This window comes from Lathyrus oleraceus, chromosome 2 (assembly GCF_024323335.1).
Source record: "Lathyrus oleraceus cultivar Zhongwan6 chromosome 2, CAAS_Psat_ZW6_1.0, whole genome shotgun sequence".
NCBI lineage: Eukaryota > Viridiplantae > Streptophyta > Magnoliopsida > Fabales > Fabaceae > Lathyrus > Lathyrus oleraceus.
The window spans coordinates 272,687,262-272,713,912 of NC_066580.1; the positions used below are offsets into that span (position 1 = coordinate 272,687,262).

General features: G+C 37.4%; 3 protein-coding genes across 3 annotated transcripts; all 3 read right to left on the minus strand.

Moving 5' to 3' along the window:
* Nucleotides 1-6,336: 6,336 nt before the first annotated feature.
* On the minus strand, nucleotides 6,337-6,996 carry LOC127122863 (uncharacterized). Its single transcript, XM_051053140.1, has 2 exons — nucleotides 6,450-6,996; nucleotides 6,337-6,356 (listed from the first exon to the last, which is right to left on the minus strand). Exons 1-2 carry the CDS (start codon nucleotides 6,994-6,996, stop codon nucleotides 6,337-6,339), a joined length of 567 nt encoding a protein of 188 aa, XP_050909097.1.
* Nucleotides 6,997-19,398: 12,402 nt separating this feature from the next.
* On the minus strand, nucleotides 19,399-20,007 carry LOC127122865 (uncharacterized mitochondrial protein AtMg00810-like). The gene has a single exon (XM_051053141.1). The coding sequence runs from the start codon at nucleotides 20,005-20,007 to the stop codon at nucleotides 19,399-19,401; it is 609 nt and encodes a 202-aa protein (XP_050909098.1).
* Nucleotides 20,008-22,303: 2,296 nt separating this feature from the next.
* Nucleotides 22,304-23,095, minus strand: LOC127122866 (uncharacterized). Its single transcript, XM_051053142.1, has one exon. The coding sequence runs from the start codon at nucleotides 23,093-23,095 to the stop codon at nucleotides 22,304-22,306; it is 792 nt and encodes a 263-aa protein (XP_050909099.1).
* Nucleotides 23,096-26,651: the final 3,556 nt, after the last annotated feature.

Consider the following 26,651-nt stretch of genomic DNA (forward strand, 5'->3'; position numbering starts at 1 on the left):
CCAACAAAGTAGGAACAAGATTCCCAATCAAGAAAATTCTAATAGCATTAACATCAACAAAGTCGTCAATGTTAGGGAACAAAGCTAAGCCATATATGAGCAAGACAAAGATAGCTTCAAAAGCGTCCATATTACCAGCTTGAGCAAAAGCAGTAGCTCTACCAATGAGAAACACAAAAGTCAACCCTTAAATCCCTCCCTTCTTCACCAAGTTAGCATCAATATCAGATTTCTTCAAATGAAGAGCTTCGGCTATAACATGAGATCTAGAAATGTCCCCTAATCCACTAAAAGGTACTTTGTTAGATACTAGCATACCCAAGAGATGGGTGTACTCCTCTAACATGGGCACAAGCTGATAATCGGGAAAAGTGAAGCACCGATAAAGAGGATCATAAAACTGCACCAAAACACTCAAGAGTCCTTTAACCACATCAGTAGACAATACGAACAAAAGCTTCCCATGACGTTGCTTGAAATCCAAGGGATCCAATATAAAGGATGACAACTTCCTTAACTCTTTCAAATCAGAACATCTGAAACTGTAGTTTTTGGTATTCATCCGTCCATAATCCATGGTCTGAAAATTATTTGCAAATAAGACCTTAGTTCCTTGCAAATTTATTGTTGTGATGAATGTTATGATGTGCATGAATGCATGAATGCAACAATCACATACAAAGGGATCACATACAACGCAAACACAAACAAAGGTCACGGGATGGATTAAGTCATAATCAGGATCAATCATCCATTTTGGTGGATTTAGGTTTTTCACCTTATCAACACCCAAGTTCCATTGATTTTAACAAGACCGAGAATCAAAGGGTTTGCTGTGAGTCAAGAGCATGGAGTCAGGTTAAAAACCATCCCAAAGGAGTGTACTACAGACAAAACCTATAGAGCATGTTATAAAAACTTCCAAGAGTCTTGATCCCATCAATCAGATACTATAAGTTTAGATGACTGACTCATCAACCCATAGTATTCTCAAGAGAAACCCGTCTGAGTGTAATATTGTGTGACAACTGTTATCAAGTCTACACTTGAACAATCTCTGCACTACGTCCTAAATAGGCCAAGTTGAGTTAAATGTTCTACGGTCTTCAGCTTCTCATACTCCCTAGTCGGAAAAAGTAATACCTATCCACGATTTACTCGTGTGACATCAGTAATTCCAAGGGGGTCTCTACTGAGTACATAGGTCTCGAGCCAACTCGTTAAGTACTACTCCATACAAGTCAAACATGACTATACCATCCTCCTAATTGCACTCAAGTTCAGGTTAGAACTTATCTCACCACTCAGAGATCATCAAGCATAACAGATAAATTATATCATACAAACAATACATACAAACAAGCAAACATCAAATATCAACAAGACATTGCACACAAAAAAAGTAGGCTAAACCCACTGAGGACTACTCCCCAACAGAGTCTCCACTTTATTTCTATAGCGGTGCATTCGCAACCATTGAGTTATGAATAAACCCGACGTCAATTGAAAAATCAGAGTCGCCACCGTGCCTTATTTAATTTCAATGGAAAAGGGAAAAGTACGAACAAAACCCAAAATAATAAGTTTTCAAATAAAAACTAATAAAATGCCAGAGATTACAGGTAACGGGGTTGGTTACACAGAGGGAAGGTATTAGCACCTAAAGTGTCCTAGGTACTCCTAGGGAGCCCTTTTTTGTGTGCAAGTGTTTTTTTGTTGAAAAGATGTTTGATAAAAAGTGGAATGAGGGGATGAGAAAAGAATTCGTTTATTATATTTTTGTGTTTGACAAGACCTTCGGTCTATGCCTACATACCAACATAAAAATGAGGGATCAAAACCCCGTAGTTCGTGGTAAAAATTTCGAACGAATTGGTGAATTGATTTTAACAAAAGTTTAGTAGACAAAGGCACAAAGATGGACAAATATTTCAATGGGGTTGTTAGTTCTTTTTTCTTTCTTTTTTGAAATTAAAGTCAATATGGTTAAGTTCATTTACAGATTTTGATTAAGAAAAGTTTGAGAATTCATTGGCATAAGGCCAAAGTTTCTAATCATTAAAACATGTCTAAATTGAAAACACAAGCAAATAAGGTTTTTTTTAAAAGAGGGAGAGATTTTGAAATTAAATAAGTGGGAGGAGACAAAGAGGTTACTCTAGACAAAAGTTAAAAGTTTAAGAGTTGAAAAGATATGTCCAATGGGATGCAATCCACGGGACAAGAATGTCAGATAGAAACCCATTTTCCTTTGGACTTTTGAGCAAGCAACAAGCACAAGCAATATCTAAGAAATTATATGAAGGCCAAAGAATCAAATGAAGATAGCCATAATATCCAAGCAAGCATTCCAGTAGCAAGCCATCTTCAATGTCTTCAAATGTATCAGATGAAATATTTCCTTGGCAAACTCACAGAAACAATCATCAAACATCAAATCAGAATAACAACATAACAATTAAGCACATAGACAAAGTAACAGATAAACCCCAAGTGGAAATTCCAACGCTTACATCAGATGAATGACACAGTCAAGGATAACATAATCTTAGTATATTGGCATTGGCCAAGTCCTCAAAGCATAGGGAATGTTGCCTAATTCTAAGCTCAAGAGTTCATATCAAGTCCAACAATCCACCAACATATTTTTTAGAGTTTTTGTTGTTATTAAGTATTTTAAGGTCCTAACACCACAAATAGAAACAAATCGAAAATACACAATATATACAATCACAAGATATGGGTCAAGTGAGCAAAAAAGAAAATGATTGAAACATAAACATCTTGCATGAAATGTAAATGGCAATGAATAATAAAGGTGCTGAAATTTAAATTGCATTAAGTAAATAACTTGAAAGTAAAGCAATATTAATGACATGTTAGTCAAATGTTAGTGAAGAGTTTTAATTTTTTAAGTCATTATTTGGAGAGCACTCAACCATTCATTCACAAGTATGAAGACATGAACCAAGACATCATTCATGAGAAGGGCTCCAACTTGGATAAATCAACAAGTATGCCACTAGCTCTCATGAATGGAAAAAAGGTCAAGTACTCATACAATACCATGAAGAATGGGAGACTTAAAATCTCACTAACTAGAATGCTATGCTTTGCGGGACAAATTTAGCTCTATGTTGATGTTATGAAGAAGTCACAACTATCTGAGGTTGGACAATAAAATATTTATGTTAATGTATGTTAGAGACTTGGTACAAAGAACCAAGCTCCTAAAAAATACAACACACAAAGATAAACTGGGATTGACCTATCTCAACCAAGCTCATGTTAATTCATCTGACACAAGGTCATTGATGAATCAACTAGCAATTTGGATTGTAGAGAAATCATTGGTTAATAATGGATTAGGTAAGAATAGGGATGAAGATGAAGAGGGAAGGGGAAATAGAAATCCAAATTGATCATAGAAGGAATTTCATCTGACCAATACTATTCATTCATCTTGAGGGGTGAAATATACATTTCATCAACCCCCTAAATCCAATAGTATTGGTCAAATAAAAGTCAAATCAACTATGACCAAGGCCAAATAGAAAGTCAAATATCATAAGGTCAATTAAATGGATCAACAATATTTTTAAACAACTAAATAATTAAAAATCAATTTGAAAATGAAATAAAATGCATTTTTAAATGGACAAAACCTCAAATCCCTTCAAATTACCAAATAAATGCCCAAGGGGTTTATCCTAGGGCAAACAAGGTCAAAGGACCTTAAACAAAAAAATTGAGAATTTTTGGAAAGTCGGAAGTATTTAAAAATATTTAAAAACAAGTCAAAAATCATTTAATTCCCAAAAAATATCAAATTAATCCAAAAACTGATTTTAATTCAAAATATGGAAAAGGAAAATATATAAAGATTTTTGGTGAAAGTCCCATATTTTTGGATTAAAAACGAATTTATTATGAATTAAACAAAAAAGAAGGATTTAAAATAAAATCAGAATTAGTTATAATCTATGAAAAAACATGGGCCATCTGATCTCCCTCATTAATTGAGGTGGCAAATCTGATGGCCACGCGTGTAGGGAACATGGAATGCCTCAGTCAACGCATATCACACGTGGTCATCACAACTAAGGGTCACGATTATAACATTCAAACATGATCAGATGGCTGGAAGGGCGCCAACGCACCACCGGAGCCCTAGCTCCGCCGGTCTTCTTCTCCGGTGGACCTCACCGGACTGGTCCACCACCAACCTCCATTAAAAAAACAAGTGAATACACTAATTTAAAGAGAAAATCCTCAGGAGTTTGAATCTAACCTCAATTTCTCCCAATTCCAAGTATATTAAAAGATACATGGATTTGAAATTTGAGGTGCCTGATCTGAGTTGCTTCGATTTGGCCTCAAAGCAACTTAATCATGTTGCCTACATTGGTAGGACTTCAGCCAACCAAAAACCAAGTGATATGATGGAGAATTGAGGGAGAATCAAAGAAGAAAAGTTTCACAAAATTCACCTTCTGTTTATAGTGACGAAGCTCGATATAGATCTCAATTTGCTTAGGCTTGCTTCCTCTAGCTTGCAAGAGATGAAATGGATGCTCAAAGGGTTTGGACACTTGGAGTTTCAACCTCAAAACAAAAGTGAAATTGAAACTCGATTTCAAATGAAATCTTCAAGCTTATCCTTTAATGGAGGGTTGGGGAAGTTGCAAGAGAAAGGCTTGGGCAAGATATCCTCAATTCTAGGCAGAATGAGATGTATTTATAGCCATGGCAATTGATTTCTACACACTTCCATTCAAATTCGAAAAATAGTAATTCAAGTGTGCTTGATTGCATGAGCGTGTGATAGGACCATAAAATAATTACAAATGGTACAAACTTGTGTACATGTGATGCTGAAAGCCTAACATGGCACCATGCAATATTATTTGATAATTGGTCATGAGAATCTTCCAAATGGGACCATGTATTACACCCATGCACAAGTCCTTCAAAAATTCCCCAAATGCCATGATCTTATACTCTTTGGAAATTTAGCATAAAGGGGAACAAGTCTTATGTTGAATACTTTTTCATTTGGAGCTTGGATCTTGATGAATTTTGAGGTGGAAGTTGGAGAAATCAGACATGGTTGAAATTTTTTTAAGTTATAAGTCAAATGACCACTTCTTCCACCTTGAATAACTTTTTCTATGAGATTCAAATGAAAGTGGTTCCCTCTTAAATGTTATAGCTCTTTCATTTGTATTCAATTTGGTCATAAAATTGACACCATTTGAATCTTTCATGAGGGAGATATGGATTTTAGAAGTTGAGGAAAATTGCTTGTTCAATGATGATGACCCAAAATGACTTATAATGTTTCCTCTTGGAACATGCCCATGCAAGTTGAATTTGACATTTCTCAAAGAATAAAAGTTGGAGAAAAAGTATTTAATTTGATCAAGAAACTTGGAAGGTCTTTATGTCATAAACGTTGAGCAAGTTATGGTTCTTGGAAGTCGACCTCCTAACTAGGGCACAAACAAATGACCTATAATCTTTCACCATAAAAAATGACTTTCAAAGAAAGATTAGCTCTTGATGCCAACATGAGAGTTGTTTGGAATGTCATAAATAGCAACTTGTCTCTTGGAATCATTTTCATATGACAAAAATTGTAGGTGATAGGGTCTAAGGTACCCTAGATTTGACCAGTTGACTTTCTTTGGTCAACCTCTTCGAACCAACTTGCAAAATTGAAGTTATCTTAATTTTTTGGGCTCATGGAGGATCATATATGCATAATATGATGTGCCATGAAGTATCATTTGAAATATTTGACCAATTGTTGAAGAAACATGCTGAGGAAGTCACATAAGATACCCAAATGAATTAGGGTTTCCAAGGCAAACAAGCTTCAAATCGCTGGATGAATTCTTGACAAAATTGAAAAATAAAGAGCATGGGGATCAATATATGATGCTTAGAACCATTGTGAACCTTTCCTTGATTGATCTCTTTGCATTAAGGGTCTCAAATCCTATATGTGAGCTTGATGAGGCACAGGTGGACACACACACTACCTATAAAAGAAACATCATTACACATAGACATATTTTTGGTATTTGGGTTAGTAAACAAAGGAAAATAAAGTATGATACAATCAAATGTGCTTGGTGATATCTCCCAACGCCAGTCCAATGAATGAGGGGTAAGGAGGATACCAAGGTGTGATCCCAAAGCCAATGCAAATGATGTGATAGAATGAGGGATCTTAAGATCAAAATTGGGGTCTTACACTCACACACTCCCCAATACCTTCATTTTTAAGGCAACTACCCCACACCAAGTGTATACAACTCATCAAAACACCAATTAACATAACACAACCACAACTATCACATAATTAAATTACGAAAAATAATTTAAATAAAATCAGGGCGTTACAACTCTCCCTCACTTTAAACATTTTCGTCCTTGAAAATTACCTGACGTGAACAACTCTGGATATAACTCTCGTATCCTACTTTCCAACTCCCAAGTCATATTTCCTCTGGCAGCGCCTCCCCATACTACCTTCACGAGAGCAATCTTTTTTTCTTTCAACTGTTTTAATTCTTGTTCATCAATCCTTATAAGTAGAGCCTCAATTGTAAGGCTATCCCTCACCTGAACATCATCCATCAGAATCACATGCAAAGGATATGGAACATACTTCTGAAGTTGTGAAACATGGAACACGTCATGTAGATTTGACAAATTCGGTGGCAACGCCACTCTATAAGAAACGGGTCCAACTCGCCCGGATATCTGATACGGACCAATAAACCGAGGAGTAAGCTTTTTCGACTTCAAAGCACGTCCTACACTGGTCATTAGAGTGACTCTCAAGAATACATGGTCTCCCTCTTGAAACTCAAGATCCTTTCTCCGCTTATCATGGTAGCTTTTATACCTACTATGTGAAGCTTTCGTCTTCTCCCAAACCAGTTTCACCTTCTCAGTAGTTTGTTGGACAATCTCAGGTCTAAGCATTACACACTCACCAGATTCATGCCAACACAAAGGTGCCCTACACCTTCAACCATACAAGGCTTCAAAAGGGGCCATTCCAATATTATAATGGAAACTGTTATTATACGTGAACTCAATCAACGACAAATAACCATTCAAGCACCTCCTTGCTCGAGAACACAAGGTCTCAACAAGTCCTATAATGACTGAATGGTCCTCTTTCTCTGGCCATCGGCCTGCGGATGATAAGCTGAACTCAACCTCAGTTTCAAATCCAAAGCTTCCTACAAAGTCTCCCAAAATCTGGAAGTGAACCTCAGATTTCTATCTGACACAATACTCAACGGAAATCCATGAAACTTTACAAGCATACAGATATCTATCTCTTCCAACTTCTGCATAGAAACACTGATGTTAATCGGGATAAAATGGGTTGGCTTTGCCAATATATCAAAAATTACCCAAATGGCATCATGCCCTCTCGAATTATTCGGGAACCCCGTCATAAAATCCATAGAAATGATATCTCATTTCCATTCTAGAATATCCAACGGTTGCATCAATCCTGCATGTTTCTGATTTTCAACCTATTACTTCTAACAAGTCATACAAGCATAAACAAACCGAGCCACATCTCGCTTTAGTCCATACCACCAAAAGATCTTATTCAACTCCTGATACATCTTAGTAGCTCCTGGACGAATACTCAAGCTACTTCGATGACTTTCTTTTAAAATCATCTTCTTCAACTCAGCTTTGTCAGGAATATAAATTTTGTCTCTAAACCTCAACACACCTTATTCGCCCACTTTTAAATCACTACCATCAGTCTGATTACTTCCAACCATCAACTCCACCAACTTCACATCTAACCTCTGACTCTCTTTAATGTTATTAAGAAAATCATTGTTGATCTTCAACATATCCAACATCACACTCTACGTTATCATCTCATAGACCAAACTCATGTCTATGAACTATTCAATCATTTCCAACTCTTTAACCATCATAACAGACATATGCAAAGCCTTCTGACTTAAAGCATCACCCACAACATTCGCCTTACCGGGATGATAATTCAAGCCAAAGTCATAATCCTTTAAGAATTCCAACCATCTGCGATGTCTCATATTCAATTCCTTCTAATCAAACAAGTATTTCAAACTCTTATGATCACTAAACACTTCAAATCTGGAAACATATAGATAATGCCTCCAAATTTTCAACATGAACACTGCCGCGGCCAACTCCAAATCATGAGTAGGATAATTTCTCTTATGAATCCTCAATTATCGTGAAGCATAAGTCACAACCTTGCCATCTTGCATTATCACACCACCTAAACCCATCAACGACTCATCACAATACCCCGCAAATGGTTCATTTGGTTCAGGTAAAATCAAAATCGGAGTTGTAGTTAACCTTTTCTTCAATTCTACGAAACTGTTCTCACAACGAACGTCCCACACAAACGGTTTACCTTTGCAGGTCAACTGAGTTAACAGAAGTGCCATCTTATAAAAACCTTCAATAAATCTGCGATAATAACCAGCCATGCCCAAAAAGCTTCTAATCTCTATCACCGACTACGAAGCCTCCCATTGTAGAACTACATCTACCTTGGATGGATCCACATCAATACCACCAACTGAATAACAAGTACGAGAAATCTAACCTCTTTCAACCAGAATTTACACTTCGACAACTTAGCATAAAGCCTCTTCTCCTTAACACTTGCAATACAACTCGCAAATGCTCGACATGTTCTTCTTCTGATTTAGAATAGATCAGAATGTCATCAATAAATATCACAACAAAACGATCCAAGTAACTATGAAAGATATGATCCATGTACTCCATAAATACTCCGGTTTTGCACATCTTCATTCTTCACTCTGATTTGGTGGTAACCTGACCTCAAATCAATTTTTATAAACACACGTGCACCCACCAATTGATCCATCAAGTCATCTATTCTCAGAAGTGGATACTTGTTATTAATGTCACTTTATTCAACTGTCGATAATCCAAAAACGACCTCATGTTACCGTCTTTATTATTTACCAATAACATCGGAGCTCCCCAGGGCAACACACTTGGTCTCACAAATCTATTCTCTAATAAATCTTCTAATTGTGTCTTCAACTCTGCTAACTCCCATGTAGACATCCTGTATGGCGCCATAGAAACAAGTCTGGTACCAGGGACAAGATTAATAGAAAACTCTACCTCTCTCTCTGGCGGTACATCTGAAATGTCATCTAGAAACACCTCTGGAAAATCCCACACTAAATGCAATTCATCAATCACCTCCTGACTATTAGCAGATAATGCCACGAACAACACAAACATCTGAGCCTCCTCTTCCAAAAGCTCATTCAACTCTCTAGTAGACAAGAAAATGATTTCTTCCTCCTCACCATGAGTAAGAAACTGCACTTACTTGTTATAACAATTGATATAAACAGGATTGAACTCCAACTAGTTCATCCCCAAGATAACATCAAGATTCTCCAATGGCAAGCATAAGATTAATGCTAAAATCTTTATCAAAGATTAATAGAGGACAATTCAAACAAACTGAAGTAGTGATCACCTAACCTTTAGCAGGAGTTTAGATAACCGTTTCTCCACTCATAGAAGACACAATAAGGCATAGCCTTTTCACATAGTTGGCAACAATAAAAGAATGAGTAGCACCAGTATCAATAATAGCAATCAAAGGCGTATTATTAATATAACATATACCTCTGATAAACACGTCATCACTAGAAGTCTGAGTCCCCGTCAGAGCGAACACCTTTTCTCCAATTGAAGCTTGCTTAGGCTTCGGGTAATGATTTCTAATATGTCTTGGTTCACCACAGTTGTAAGAAGTCACCACATTCTCTTTGCAATCAGCAACCATATGTCATGACTTCCCACACTTGTAACACTTCTTCATATCACTCTTGCATTCACTGACACGATAACCTAACTCACCGCACCTATAACACTTAAGAGGAGTAGGAGAACCTCCCCCACTTGGCCTCTTACCATCAGTAGCCCTCTGTTTACCTTTATCGGCTAGAGTATTATATGGCTTCCCATGATTCAGATTCTGCTCTCCTCTTCTCTCGCTCATCCCCTTGACCGAGCCTTACTATCATCCTCATAAATTCTACAGTTGTTCACCAATTTTGGAAACCTCCTGGTTTGTTGGTATCCAATCGCCTGCTTAATATCAGGACACAAACCATTCGAGAATTTGATAGACTTCGAGAACTCAACAGTCGCCTCACTATAATGAGGGTAGAACTTAGCAAGTTCCATAAATCTGGAAGCATACTCAAGAACTTACAAGTTACTCTACTTCAGCTCCAAAAACTTAATCTCCTTCTTCCCATGAACATCCTCAGGAAAGTAATTTCTCATAAATTCCCTACAGAACACAACCCAAGTTATGACTTCAGCTGTAACACCTAACACTTGATGGGTGTTGATCAACTAATCATCAGCTTCCTCAGCTAACATATGCATACCTAACCGCACCTTTTATGCTTCAGAGCAATCCATCACTCTGAAAATCCTCTCAATCTCCCTGAGCCAAGTCTGGGCTCGATCAGGAACCTACCTACCCTTGAAAGTAGACGGATTGTTCCTCTGGCACTTCCCCAAATCTCGGAACTCATTGTTCCCACCAGCATTAGGATGATTCTGCATAGCCTGAGCAACAACCTACAAAGCTACATCAATAGCAACATCATTTCTTCCAGCCATTTTCTATTTAATACCAACAACAGTGTAGCGGTGCATTCATGACTATCGAGCTATGGATAAACTCGGCGTCAATTGAAAAATCAGAGTCGCCATCTTGCTTTATTTTTTTCCAAAGGAAAAAGGGAAAAGTACAAATAAAGGATTCCTAGCAACTGAATCAGTTGAACTGGCCAAGGGAGTATACTTCCTTCGGATGCTTCAAATCTCTGACTCAAAAGATGTCTGCATCTGAGCTTTCTCTAGGACAAGTCGATCAACAATCTTCTTCCAAGCACCGGAAGGTTGAGGAATACTAGAGGAAAATAAATCCTCTAGTTCTCTCTGTCTCTTCACTGCACACTCTTCAAGACCCTCAATAAGTGCATCTTTGTCTCTCGACTCAATCTGTAACTCTACGTGCTTGCGGTTCAAAGCATGCTACCGTTCTTCCCACAAGTCTCTCTCTTGCTTCATCTTGGAGAGCGCATCTTCCAACTACTCTACATATTGGTTATGGAGAGTTGATGGCTCAGCCACAACCATAAACATAGGTCCTTCGCAGGCCTACAACATCTTGAGCTCCTAAGCTCTCTTCTTCACCCAAATAGTGTAAGCTTCAAAAGCTATATAGTTGCACAGACCAAGTTCGGATCTTCCTTTCATATGCACATTGTGTCAAGCATGCACCATTCTGTTCTTTAAATGTTGAGGATCTTTACCCTCCTGATAGAATAGACCCTCTAACCGAATGTTATTAGGTTCATCTCTCAATGGGAACCCAAGCTGACGACGGGCCAATGCTGGGTTGTAGTTGATTCCTCCTTGTGTGCCAATAAGAGGCATATTAGAGAACTCACCATAACTATCAACAATCTCTACGCCATTGAATGCAAAATCATACCAAACAATATCATCATTAATGAGAGACATGAGTCTCTGAGACCACCGTAGACATTGTTGGTTCTCCAAGAAAACTGGTGTATGGGATAAGTGCGAAATAAACCACTTGTACAGAAGAGGAATACAACACACCACAGTTCCACTACCCTTAGAATTCCTTAAATGTAAAGATAAGTAGATGTCACCCAACAGAGTAGGAACAAGATTCCCAATCAAGAAAATTCTAATGGCGTTAACATCAACAAAACCGTCAATGTTAGGGAACAAAGCCAATCCATATATGAGTAAGACTAGAATGGCTTCAAAAGCATCCATGCTACCTGCTTGAGTAAAAGCAATAGCTATACCAACGAGAAACTCAGAAGGCAACCCTTAAATCCCTCCTTTCTTCATAAAATTAGCATCAATCTCAGATTTCTTTAAATGAAGAGCTTCAGCTATGACTTGAGATCTGGGAATCTCCTCTAATCCATTAAAGGTCACCTTGTTATATATAGGTATACCCAAGAGATGGGCGTACTCTTCCAACGTAGGCACGAGCTGATAATCTGGAAAAGTGAAGCACCGATAAAGAGGATCATAGAAATGCACCAAGACACTCAGGAGTCCTTCAACCACATCAGTAGACAGCACGGATAAAAGCTTCCCATAATGTTGCTTGAAATCAAAGGGATCTACTATAAAGGATGCTAGTTTTCGTAGCTCCTTAAACTAAGGATATCTAAAACTGTACTTTTTGGTATTCCTCCATCCACAATCCATGGTGTAAAAATTATTTGCAAATAAGACCTTAGTTCCTTGAAAATTTATTATTATGATTAACGTTATGATGCGCGTGAATGCATGAGTGCAATAATCACATAGAAGGGATCACACACAAGGCAACCCCAAACAAAGGTCACGGGATGGATCAAGCCATCATCAAGATCAGTCATCCATTTTGGTGGATTATGATTTTTCACCTTATCGACACCCTAGTTCCATTGATATTCACGATAACTAATCGGATCAATAGAGAATCAACGGGTTTGTTATGAGTCACGAGCATGGAATCGGGTTAAGAACCATCCCAAAGGAGTTTACTACGGATAAAACTTGTAGAGCATGTTCTAAAAAGTTCCCAAAGTCGTGATCCCATCTATCGGACACTATAGGTTTAGATGACTGACTTATCAACCCATAGTATTCTCAATAGAAACTCGTATGAGTGTAGTATCACGTAACAACTGTTATCAAGTCTACACTCGAATAGTCTCCACACTATGTCCTAAATAGGCCAAGTTGGGTTATATGTTCTATGGTCCTCAGCTTCTCGGACCCCCAGGTCCGAAAAAGTAATGTCTATCCATAACTTACTCGTGTGACATCAGTAATTGCAAGGGGGTCTCCACTGAGTAGATGGGTCTCAAGCCAACTCGTTAAGGACTACTCCATATGAGTCGAACATGACCACACCAAGGATACACAAATCATCAAAATACCAATCAACACAACACAACCAAAACTATCACATAATTAAATTACAAAAAATAGTTTAAATGAAATCGGGGCGTTACACTTGGTGTCTATTGCACACCAAGTGTTTGATAAATTGTTTGCAGACTAAGTGTTCGATAAATTGTCTTTATCAATTATCATTTTCTATTTCATTGGAAATTGATTGTCCTTGTGTGATTTAGTTCAAACGTATTTTGTAAAACATATTGATTCACTTTCTCATCATTAGTGTACATTTTGTTATGGTTTAAACGTATATTTAATTCTTTCGATAACGGTTCGGGATAGACGAGTGTTGATCTGAAATTGCTTCCGCTTGTCATAGTAAATATTTTTAAAATAGAATTTTTAATTATATAAAATTTTATTATGATCTATTCACCCACCTCTAGATCGTTGCCTTCGTCTAACAAGTGGTATCATGAGCATTGGTTTATCTTGTGCTTCAAATTCGCTTATTAGATTATGGCTTCCAAACCTTAAGGGGCGTATAATAAAGCGCCTGTTTTTAAATGTGCAAACTATGGTTATTGGAAGGATTATATGTGTATCCATATCAATTTTATTGATACTAATATATGGAATGTCATCCAAAATGGTCCATTTGAAATTACTATGACCAATGCGGGCGTTATTGTTGTAACTAAACCGGAAGTACAATGGAATGAAAATGATAAGAAAAAGTATTCTTGTGATTGGGAAGAAATGAATATTCTAATCTCCGATGTAGGATTTGATGAATATTACTGTATTTCTCATTGTGAAACCATTAAAACTATGTGGGACTCATTACGAGTTTCCCATGAGGATACAAATAAGGTCAAACAAGCTAGAATCAATACTTTAAATCAAGAGTTTGAACTCTTTCATATGAAGCACGATGAAACCATTGTCGATATGCAAAAGAGGTTAGCTCATCTTATAAGTTGTTTGAATGTACTTGGTAAGCCAGTTTCCAATGAAATTTCTACTAACAAAATTTTGAGATGCCTTAATAGGGAATGGCAACTTACGGCCACCGCCATCAAGGAAGCTAACAACCTATTGACATTAGACATTAATACTTTGTTTGGAAAGCTTGACGAACATGAGCAAGAGATCATTTGTTTAGAGAAGCATGAGAAGAAGATTAAGAAAGAAAAGAACAACGACAATGAGGCGGAAAAGAAGTCAATTGTTCTTATGGCTTCTAGTTCTAAGTCCTCAATAGAAGAGTATGACAGAAGTGGAACTAGTGATAATGAGAAGTTGGATGGTGAAGAAATGGGGTTGCTTGTTAAATTGTACCATAAATACATTAAGAGAAATGGAGTAAAGCACTCCGACAACAATCTCGTCAACTTTAGAAGGCAAGTTAACTCCTCAAAGAAAGATGAGAATAAGAAAGGAAATTCCAAAGGTTCATGTTTTAATTATGGAAAATTCAGACATTATAAGCCGAATTATCTACATCTTAAGAAGGATAAAAGTAAGGGTCAATATAAGAAGTCTAGCAAGCCTAGAAGAGCATACATAGCTTGATAAAGTTATATTGAATACTCAAGTGAAGGTAGCTCTAGTGAAAGGGATGAAGAGGAAAACTTTTGTCTCATGGCTCATCATCATAAGATGAAAAATGTAAGTCATTCTAAATATGAACATATTGATGATATGTCTTATTCTAAATTACAATCTGCTTTTGAAAATCTATATGGTGAAGTCGTAGACACTTTTAAAAGATTGGCTTCAAATAAAAGGATTTTTTCATACCTTGAAGCCAAAGTTTTAGAAACGGAAAAACAAATGGAAGTTGTTAAGAAAACCATGTTAGATGCTTAAAAAGTTGATGTTGAGGAAGAGAAATGTTCTTGGTTTGGTTGTGAGACTTGTCATATTTGGCAAAAAGAGTTTATTACTCTAAAAGCCATCGTAAACAAGGCCTTAGAACCAAAGTTCAGCTTCACTATTAACCCTTCAAAATTCAATAGATCTTTAAATGTGTCATACAAGAAGTACAATTTTGTGGTAAGGGAATCTAATAATGAAAGTCATTCACATCATCATTTGACTTGTCATTATCGCACCGCAAAAAAATGCCTAAGCGCATCGCACACTCTAAGAAACAACAGAGTTGCCATCAAACTTTATTTATTCCCGAAGGAAAGGGAAAACATAAATAAAACCCAGGGGAAGAGAAAGAGGGTAAGGAAGTCGGTTATGCAAGGGGAATGTATTAGCACCCCTCACATCTGTTGTACTCAACGGGAACTATTTTGGTTGTTCTTTGCTTGAATGGGTGTTATATCTAAATATTACTTGCGATGATCTCAACAAAGGGGAAAAAGGTTAATAGTTAATGTGCTCTCCAAGGATTCGAATCCACGTCCCTACGTATCCTCATAGTGCAATGAGGAAATCAGAGCTTTGTAGTTCATGAAATTAAGACGGAAAAAGAAAGAAAGATTTGATTGATTAAGAAAAGAAACAGAGAATTGCTTGAAGTGTAAACGAGTGTGGCGTTAACCAATAGAAGGTGATTAGCCAAAGAAGAAATAAGATAGGGGTTTGTATGGTGAAATTATGGTCTAAACTAATGTTGTGTTGTTTAGAACCCATGAAGGGTGTGCATCTGAATCAAAGAGCGTGGCATTAACCAATGAATGTTGTGGCCAAAGAGAAAACAAAGGGTGTTTGCTTAAGCACGAGAGGTTTGACAAGGAAAATAATATAGAAAGGGTTCTTCTAAGCACGAGAGGTCTGAAAAAGAAAACAAGATAGAAAGGATTCGCCTAAGCATGCGAGGATTGATAAGGTAAACATGAACAAGGGATGGTTTTCCTAAGCACGAGAGGTCTGACAAGGCAAACAAGATAGAAAAGGTTTTCATAAGCATGAGAGGACTGATAAGACGAACATGAATGAGAAATGGTTTACCAAAGCACGAGAGGAATGAAAAGGAAAACAAGATAGAAAGAAAGGGTTGCCAGAGTCTATAACTCTACAGGGCATTGTATGAAGATTTACTAGATTATGTAACTCAATAGGCAATATGAAAGGTTATCAGATTCTTTAAATCTTTAAGGCAAGAATGAATGACTGTCATATCATGAGGCTCCACAATGAAAAATGAGATTGCCAAAGTCTGCAACTCTATAGGGAAAGAATGATAGTTTTCTAGAGTCTATAACTCTATAGGGAAGAATGAATGGTTGCCAGAGTCTGTAACCCTACACGGCAAGAAGCAAGATTGCCAAAGTTTGTAACTCTATAAGGAAATGCATGAAGAAATTGATTCAAATATGGGTGTTCAACAATGAGGTGATTAACCCAAAAGGTGTATGAATATCAAAGAGGAGGTTGTTGTGTTTGATCCAAAGGGAAGGTGTATTGTTGAGATAGATTTTTAAAGTAGACTTGACAATTGTTTGATTCGAATTGCACTAAAGTATATGAACGAAAGAAAATACTTTGAGTAACTGGGGCCTACGCCTTATACTCAAAGGTACTCTAGACAAGGATAGGAATGATATATCTCATCATTCTTTGTTGCTTAAGGTTCTTGGCGTGTAACTCTCATCATGATTGACAAGTGTTGAAGAAGATTTTGTTTATTGATCCTGATTATGCAATGTTATCGCGCCGTGAAAAATATAGAGTTGCCACCAGATTTTATTTATTCTAAAGGAAAGGGAAAATAGAGATAAAACCCCAAATGAGAATGGTCTCACAACCAAGAGAGGATTCAAAAGTCAGTTATACAATGGGAAGGTATTAACACCCCTCACATCCATCATACTCGATGGGAAGCACTTACTTGTATCAATGTGTGTGGATGTTGTTTATCTGTATGTTGCTTGCTATCAGGAATGATATGAATAAGGATAAGATGGGGGAAAGAATAAGTTTTAAGTTAGTGTGCCCACCAAGGATTTAGGCCCTTATGCCTACGTATCCTCATACGTGCAATGAGGAAGTCATAGCTCTATAGTTCTGCTCACAAATGGAGTATGCGTTCGGTTGTTTTTACTGAATAGTATTGACGTTCACGTGCTACTGTTCACTTACTTGTATATTCTTTCATGGGAGCGGGAAGTATTTCCTTGTATGCGGTAAAGTGGACGCACTTGGATCACACTCTAGAAGTTAAACATTACTTGCTCACACATGGAGGCTTAAGCGTCGTTCATGGTAGAACGGAAGTAACACGTCATTTTTGAAAGGTTTGAAAGAGTGCACTGAGGAAAAAGATGATTTGATTTGTTGGGGTTGATTTTAGTACGGAGACAAGCATCTGACCCTTGGCTAGATATAATCAATAATCCAAAGACTCGGGAGTTGAGACGAAAATGTTATCCTAACCACTCTTTTTCGTCCAAAAAGATTTGAATTGTGAAAAAGGTTTGGCAAGTATAATCATTGGAACTTAGAGGGATACAAGTATCTGACCCTTAACTAAGTACGACCAATAATCATAATACTTGGGAGTCAAAAGAACAATGGTATCTTAACTACCCTTTTTCTACCTCATAGCACCTAGATCTAACCTATTTCAATCATTGGAAGTTTTAAGGGGGAAGTTAAGTGTCGGGTACTTAAGTTAGGTACGACCGAAAACCCAAGTAGTTGAATGTTATGTACAAGCACGTACACCCCATTTTTGCATTCCGTTTTGTTATGAAAGGGTTTTGAAAAAGGCACTTGATGTTGGATCAAGTGTTTGGATTTATTATGAAAGTGTCTGAAAAATGGAGGAGAAAGATAAAATGAGATTGAGAAGAGAATGGATAAGAGATGTGGATCATGGATCATGGAATGGATGGGAAATACTTGACATTGGATCAAGTACTCACATTGAAATGGTGTGAGTTTTATTTGGAAAAACAACTTGATGTTGGATCAAGTACCTTTTGTTTCTTTTGAAATGATTTATTTATATTGTTTGTTTTATCTTTTTAGTTAGCATGCATGATGAACTAATAAAGGAAATATACCTAAACTATTACATTCTCATGGGGTGGGGGAACATTCGACCCACAATGGAGGATGAAACTATTACAACATAAAAGGTAAATGGAAAGAAAAGTAGACAAGATTACAAACTATGTACCATGCCTAAAACATACAAGTGGCATGGTACTCTTACACAATACAAGTTAAGTTAATGGGTTAGAGGCATTGAATACTTAGGATCCCATCTTGAATCTCAAAGTTACATGTGGATACCAAAGAAAATGGGGTTAGTAAGACATCAAGTCAAATGAGAATGACACAACAAGTGTAAGCATATTCTAATATCTAAATAAATTCAAATGGCAATGGAATAATCATGGACAAACAATCAAAGACTAATCATGTGATCATGGCAAATGGAATGGACATATACAAGGCATATATCACATAAATTCAAATGGAATTTTAAATTTATTCAAGATGATCACAAACCAAATGAATCGGTTAAATGGATAATTAAAGTGAGTATTAAATCTAAAGATAAAAGGATTAACCTAAACATGAATTAATGATCAAATTAAAAAAGGGAAATTAACCATCTAAATCACAATTATCTAACCTACAAATGGACATGACAATCATAATGCAATATACGAATCAAAAGAAACTTAAACTATAGAACAAATCAAGATAAAAATCTACAATTAAGCATGTTAATCAATCATGAATAAAATGAAAAGAAAGAGTTAACAAAAACCTAATGGCGAATTACAGTAGAGCATGGCATGTGAAAGGAATTGTTTTCCTACTGTTTTCATTAATCTGTATCCATATATGTACAATGATCATGTGTGACCAATATAGAAGCCTCTTAACTATACATCAATTATTTACTTAAAATAGATTAGGAAGGTACTGCCTATTCTATGAATGGAAAAGATACAGATGTTATTACAAGAATATTCTAACAAATATTCTGGTCTATCACACCTCCGCAGTGGAAGCGGGAGGTTCCCGTACGCTGAGACTGGTCTGAAAATCATCAAAAAGTATGTGCGGGAGCCCTTTAGTAAATATGTCAGCAATCTGATGACATGATGGGATATGAAGAACTCGAGCTTGACCGCGAGCCACCTTCTCGCGAACAAAGTGAATATCCATCTAGATGTGCTTCGTCCGTTGGTGTTGAACGGGGTTGCCGGAGAGGTATATGGCACTGACATTGTCACAATACACCAACGTGGCTTTTGGGATCGGAAAATGTATTTCCAGGAGAAGATTTTGAATCCAGCATGACTCGGACACGATGTTGGCTACCCCTCTATATTCAGCTTTAGCACTAGAACGGGAGAGAGTAGGTTATCGTTTAGATGACCACGAGATAAGATTATCACCAAGAAAGACACAGTAACCAGATGTTGAGCGCCTTATGTCAGGACAACCACCCCAATCCGCATCAGTGTAGGAAGTAAGACTAGAGATGGATGAAGGGTACAGATGTAAGCCGAAATGCAGAGTGCCTTGTAGGTAACGCAGAATTCGTTTTAGAGCATTCATATGTTCTGTTTTCGGAGCATGCATGTGGAGGCATATCTGCTGGACAGCATATGAAATATCTAGTCGAGTGAATGTGAGATACTGCAAAGCACCTGCAAGGCTCCGATAATGAGTGGGATCCTCAAGCGGAACACCTGATGAGACACTGAGTTTTTGTTTGGTGTCAACAGGTGTGGCAGACGATTTGGAAGATGACATGCCGACCTGATCAATGATCTCTGCTGCATAATTTTTCTGAAAAAGAAAGATACCACCTGTATGTCTAGTTACTGCAATGCCTAGAAAATAGCTAAGAGGGCCCAAATCCTTCATGGCAAATTCTGAAGCAAGGAGCATCATGATGGATTTCCGAAGATCATTAGTAGATGTGGTGAGAATGATGTCATCGACATATAGAAGAATGTATGCCATGTCCGTGCCTTTGCGGTAGATGAATAAGGAATGGTCGGTTTTGCTGTGATGAAAGCCTATGGTGGAGACATAGTCAGCAAATCGTTGGTACCACACTTGAGGAGCCTGTTTGAGGCCGTATTATGATTTTTTTAGAAGACAGACGTAGTCCGGGTGAACATGATCACGGAAACCCATGGGCTGATGCATATAGAATGTCTCATGAAGATTGTCGTGTAAAAACGTGTTTTGGACATCTAACTGATGAATGGGCCATGAGTTTGATAAGGCAATGTTGAGAACCATCAGGATAGTTGCTGGTTTAACCACAGGGCTAAATATTTCATCACAATCTACTCCATCTTTTTGAGACCTGCCATCACCAAGAAGACGAGCCTTATAACGCTCAAAAGAACCGTTAGATTTCTTTTTACGACGAAAAATCCACATAGAGCGAATAATATTAACATCACAAGGTCGTGGTAGATTTCCAATGTGGGTCGGACAAGGCTAAATGTGGATTTTTTGGAACGGGAGAGGGTAAGAGGTCATGGGCCGAGGCAGATAGGTTGAACATGCGTTTGGGTTTTGAAATGCCGCGCATGCTTCGTGTTGTTATGGTCCTTTCGATTAGGTGAGTTGGCTGGTCATTTGTTGGAGGTGGGTCGGTTGGGATGATGGTGTGCGGAACATGGTTATTGTTTGGGGAAGTAGTTTGGCTTGTGGATGGAGGGTTGGCTGCAATTTGTTGCAAAGTTTGATTTTTCCAGTGATGTATGTGGAAAGGATGTAAAGTATCATCGAAGAGATCATATGCATTATTAAAGGGTAAATGTAACTTAGAAAAGGGAAATTGAGTTTCATCAAAAACTACATGCCGTGAAATAATTATTTTTCTGTTTGACAAATCATAACATTTATATCCTCTGTGATTGAACGGGTAGCCCAAGAAAACACATGGGGTAGAGCGAGGTTCTAATTTATGGATACTGGTAGAAGGAAACAGTGGATAGCATAAACAACCAAAAACCCAGAGGTGTGTATAAGTGGGATCTCGGTGATATAAAATCTGAGTAGGTGACTTGTGATTAAGAGATTTATGTGGGAGAATATTTAACAAGTAATTTGCCATTTGAAGAGCATGATACCAAAAAGAAGTGGGCATGGAAGAATGGACAAGGAGAGTTCGAATCATGTTATTTATGGTGCATATTTTTCGTTCCGCTTTACCATTTTGAGAAGAAGTATGCGGGCAAGAGAAATGAAAAATAAGACCATTAGCATCGCAATATTTTCTGAAAGACTCATTGTCAAATTCACGTCCATTGTCACATTGAAAACATTTGATGGTTTTATCAAATTGAGTTTTAATGAGAGAAGTCAAGGATGAAAACATAGAGTAGACTTCGAATTTTTTGCTAATAGGAAAAGTCCACAAAAAATTAGAGTAATCATCCAAGAATAAAACGTAATATTTATGCCCAAATGTGCTTAAAATAGGAGAAGTCCATAAATCGCTGTGCATAATATCGAAAGGCATTAAAGTATGAGATTGAGAAGCATAAAATGGAAATTTAATATGCTTCCCAAAGACACAAGAGTCACAAACATATTTTGAAATTAAATTGTTACAACCAATGAACTTATTTTTGCTAAGAGATCGCAAAACAAATGAACCCGGGTGTCCTAAACGGTTGTGCCATAAATTGGAAGTAAGAGCTGCAAAAGTGGATGGATAGGAGACTGAATAATTATTCGTGATGGGATAAAGATCCCCAATACTATCACATCTCATTAGTGGCATCCCCGTCTGAAAATCATTCACAGATAATCCAAAAGGGTCAAAAGTAATAGAAACATTATTGTCAATAGTGAGACGTCGCAAAGAAATTAAATTTTTAATAATTTGCGGAGCATGTAGGATATTTTGTAGTTTTAAAGGTTTTGTAGATGTGGAAAGGGTTGATTGTCCATAACCACGGATTGGAATTTGTTGTCCACTACCAACAATAATATTTTGATTTGAATTACTCATATTAGAATAAGACGAGAGATTACCTTGTGATGCCGTCATATGAGAGGTTGCTCCGGTAATCATATACCACTGGCCATCGCGAGGATTGAGGGACATGGTGTGCATTGCGGCTTCAATATCCGTGGGTGCTAGAGAAGGAGTGTTGGCTGCATAGGCTTGCGGACGTGGACCTAATAGTCCTGGTTGCTATGGAGGACCACTTGGGCGAGTCCATTGAGAAGACAGATATGGGCAAGGAGGGAGTCCCCATGGTGGTAACATCCAACCCCATTGATACTGCTGCTAGGGAGGGGGAGGAGACTGCCACTGTGAGGTGTTGGCTTGTAGGGACGGATGACCACCACCACGTCCGCCACCACGTTGACCACGTTCGCTGTTTGTACCGTAACTGTTTCGGTTTTTATGAGCAGAATTTTGGCTGTTATTCTTCTTGCCGCCGCGGTTATCAGTATAGAAGGAGGGTTCAGTAACATCCTTTGGTTGTGTCGCAACCATGGAAGCCTGTGCGCCGGTAGCCGCCATCTTAATTAGACCGGCTTCTTCAAGAGTAAACATAGAGCGGGCCTGATAAAATTGTGGAAGAGGGTTGCTTTGCCGAATTAGTGTACCGACCCCTTTGTATGCATCAGTGAGACCGGAAATAAGTTGTAGAACGAGTCGCTGATTAGAGACAAGGGCTCCAACGTTCTTCAATTGGTCAGAAAGTGTTTTGAGTCGCTGACAGTAAGCGGAAGCGGTGGGAAAATCTTCCATGCGAACGGATGAAAACTCCTGCTCGAGAGTGACTGCACGAGCGTTTTGATTTTCCTGGAAGATGTTGGTCAATCGATTCCAAGCCTTCATGGTAGTGGAGTCTGGTTCAATGATGGTAGCCAAAAGATCGCCGGAGATAGTGGAATAAATCCACTGTAAAACTGTTGCATCAAGAGTCGCCCACAACTCCTGCTCATCATCGGTTTCAGGTGTCTTCTTTTCCTTGCCTGGTGCTGGAGGAATGATGTGATGAAGAACCTTATGAGATAGAGCATGGATTTTGAAAAGTTCAACCCACGTACCAAATTGAATGTTTTCCATCTCAAGAACAATAAGGACGTGGTTCTTGATGTTGGTTACGGCGAGAGCCGGATGGAAATAGTTCTTTGGTGGTGAAGACGATTATGGTGGAGGAGTTACCACATCGGTTGGGATTGACATGATTAGTGAGTAGAGAAAGAAAGAAGAAGAAAAAATATATCGTGTAACAGAAGGTTGAGAGACTAAGCGGGGCAACCTAGGTTTCTTGATACCATGAAAGGAATTGTTTTCCTGCTGTTTTCATTAATCTGTATCCATATATGTACAATGATCATGTGTGACCAATATAGAAGCCTCTTAACTATACATCAATTATTTGGTTAAAATAGATTAGGAAGGTACTGCCTATTCTATGAATGGAAAAGATACAGATGTTATTACAAGAATATTCTAACAAATATTCTGGTCTATCAGCATGATTAAACTTCTATTGAATTAATTCTAAAAATAAAACAAAATCAAATCAACAATGATGATTAAACCTAAATCACAATCTAATTACCTAATCAATTATAATGATGAATTAACATAATTATCAAAAAACCATGTTAATCCCTAATTAACAACAACAAAAAAATCTTAATTTAAACCAAGATTAAAGAAGGAACAGGAGCATGATTAAACTCTAAAAATTAAACAAGATTTAAATTATAAATAATTGAGGACGGCTTAATGGGGATTAATAATGATTAAACTCAACCATGAACATTGGGCTAAGCGTGAGAAACATTTAGGGGGTGTATGAAATGAAGAATGCTTGGGCCATAGGCCCAAGCTCCAAAACAATCCCAAATGCCAAAACCGGGTGACTGCATTGACATGGCCATGTCACTAAAGAATTAAGAAAATTTTACCTTATACCCCTACAGTTAGCCTCATACCCCTACAATTTTTAAAAAATTCTCATTCTATCCTTTTTGGCATTTTAAAAAAATTATTAAAAATTATAAAATAAAAAAAATAAAATAAAAAAATACGCACCGGAACACTTCAAAGAAGAGTTCCGGTGAATTAAAAAAAGGATGACTACCGGAACACTTTTTAAAAGAGTTCCGGTTTAGACCATCCAAACCGGATGTCTTTAAGAAAGACTTCCGGTATACAACAAACCAAATCGGAAGACTTTCTAAAAGACTTCCGGTTCAGTGTCCCCAAAAGACAACAAACCGGAACTCTTTAGACATGTGTTCCGGTATACATTACATGAACCGGAAGACTTACTCTGAGTGTTCCGGTTTACAATGCCAAAAAGTGAAAAATTTGCTTTCCGGAAGTCTTCAGACGAAAATGGTAAAAAAAATTAGAAATGAAAAATATACCCTATTTATATGAGGGTATTTTGGTCAAAAAAATTTAAATGTAGGGGTGTAGGTACAATTGTAGGGGTACGGGGTAAAGTTTTCAAGAATTAATGTTTGTCACTCACGAGCTTCAGGCCAAAATTCACAGCTAGGTCGAAACACAACATACACCTCCATCCAATTTCACCTTCATCTTCAATGAGCTTCTCTCATCATCGGATTTCACAAAAAAAAACTCAAAGGTGAAATACGATTACTCTAAAGCCTTTGAGTTTGGCACGCGAAATCAAAAAATCAAGAGGAGAAGAGGGACCTACCGACTTCGGCGTGTTCTCGATGTTCGTTGTTCTTCAATCACCACGTGTTGAAGATGAATGATGAAGATTTCGTTCGTGTGAAGAGATTTGTCTTCGTGATGAAGATGAATGTTACTGATTAAGATGAAGAGTGAAGTTGATCTTTGATTCGTCCCCTGCGTTTTTTGAGATGATCAAGCTTTGAAACTCCCTGGTATGCCTCTGCTTCGATTCCCTCAATTTTCTATGTATTATGCTTCTCCTTTACTCTCTCTCCCTTCTTCACTTAGGGTGCTATCCCATTTTGTGAATTCTGTTTCAAATCATTTTTCTGGTTATGAGGAGTTAGTTTAGGGTGGTTTTTGGAAGTTGGTTCTTGAGGGTTCGAGATGAAGTTAAAAGTTGTTTGAGGGAGGTTTGGTTTGTGACAATTGAGGGTTTTGTAGAGTGAAGTTCAGTTCTGTCAAAGAGTTGTTGAAGTTCTTATGGGGGTCTTTGTGAATTTTGTTCAAGAAGTTTTTGAAGGTTTATTCTGTTATGAGGATTGGCGAAGTTTGTTGCAATTCGATTCAGGAGGTTTTTTCGGTTCAGTGTTGGAATTCAGTTGAAGGTGTTTATCTTATTATGTTATCAGTTGGAAATGTTTGTTGAGGGAGTGGTTTTGGAAGCAACTAGAAGTTTGCTTTCAGTTTGATGTTGAGGTTGGAGTTTTTTGTTGGAGAGGAATGCAGAGGTCCTGTAATTTGTTTTTGAGTTTCCTTTTTTAAGTTCTGGAAGTTTTCCTGCAGGTGGATTTTTGGTTGTTTGATGTTGAAAATCATTTATGAGTGTATGTTTATTGTGATGTTTGCTAGGTAAATTTATTGTGGTTTGTTTTTATTGTATGTGTGAATGGTTGTTTGTAGCTTATAGGCTCTACTGCAGGTTGTGTAGTGATTTGTTAGCTTTGGTTGTCATTTAAATTGCTTGTGAACGTCTTTGGTTTATCTCGTTGTTACTGACTTAGAATTGTTTTGAATTGTTATGTGTATTCTAATGATATGTATTGTTGCGAAAGAGGTTGATTTGGACCTGTTGGATGTGGCAATTGTGATGGGCCTGCTGTAGCACATAAAGTCGTCTTGATTTGCTTGCATTGTAATGGTTTTACAATTTTGTTGAATGTGCTATTATGACTATGCTATGTGTTATTGAATTAAGATGAGGATGAATGTTAACTGCTACCAAACTTGTTTGATTGATGTTTGTTTGAGTTTTGATTATTGCTTTGTGCTAGCTTGAACATGGTGCTTGATTGTTGCTCACTTTTATATGTCCAAAATAAGATTGACATAGCATGGTGTTTACCGTGAAAATTGGTAAACAACCACTAATCTTCCAAACTACTATATTTGGTTACTTACAGGATCGATCAGATTAATCCTAGGACACGTGCTAACTATTTTTAAAGGTGAATTCTAATGATTATAAACACTTTGGCGGTGTTCGTACCAGCAGTAATTCGTTAAAGGATTTGATGAAAATATAAAATGAAAGAGGGCAAAAAGAATGATGTAAATAGAAAGTAAATGGCAATAAAGATAAACTTTTAGGTAAAAGTACAATTCTGGAAATAAAGAATTGATTAAATCACTTCAAGTAAACAAACAATGGTGTAACATCAAACATACATTTCTCAATCTACTCTTTCTCTGCACACAGATACTTTGGTAAAATTAACAGATTTTATACACACTTGAACACACACACAATCCAAACACTAAGACCTCTTATTTATACTAATCGAAGTAACCGCTTCTAATGGCCTTTCCACTAAATCGAGATAAGTGGCACTTTGCATGCATGTGACTATCCACTATGCTCCATTGGTATTTTCAATAGTTTAGATAAGAACAAAAGTTCCCTCCTTTATTTGAATTTGAATCCCTCGTCGAACCACGCATCATCTTTATCCTTGTA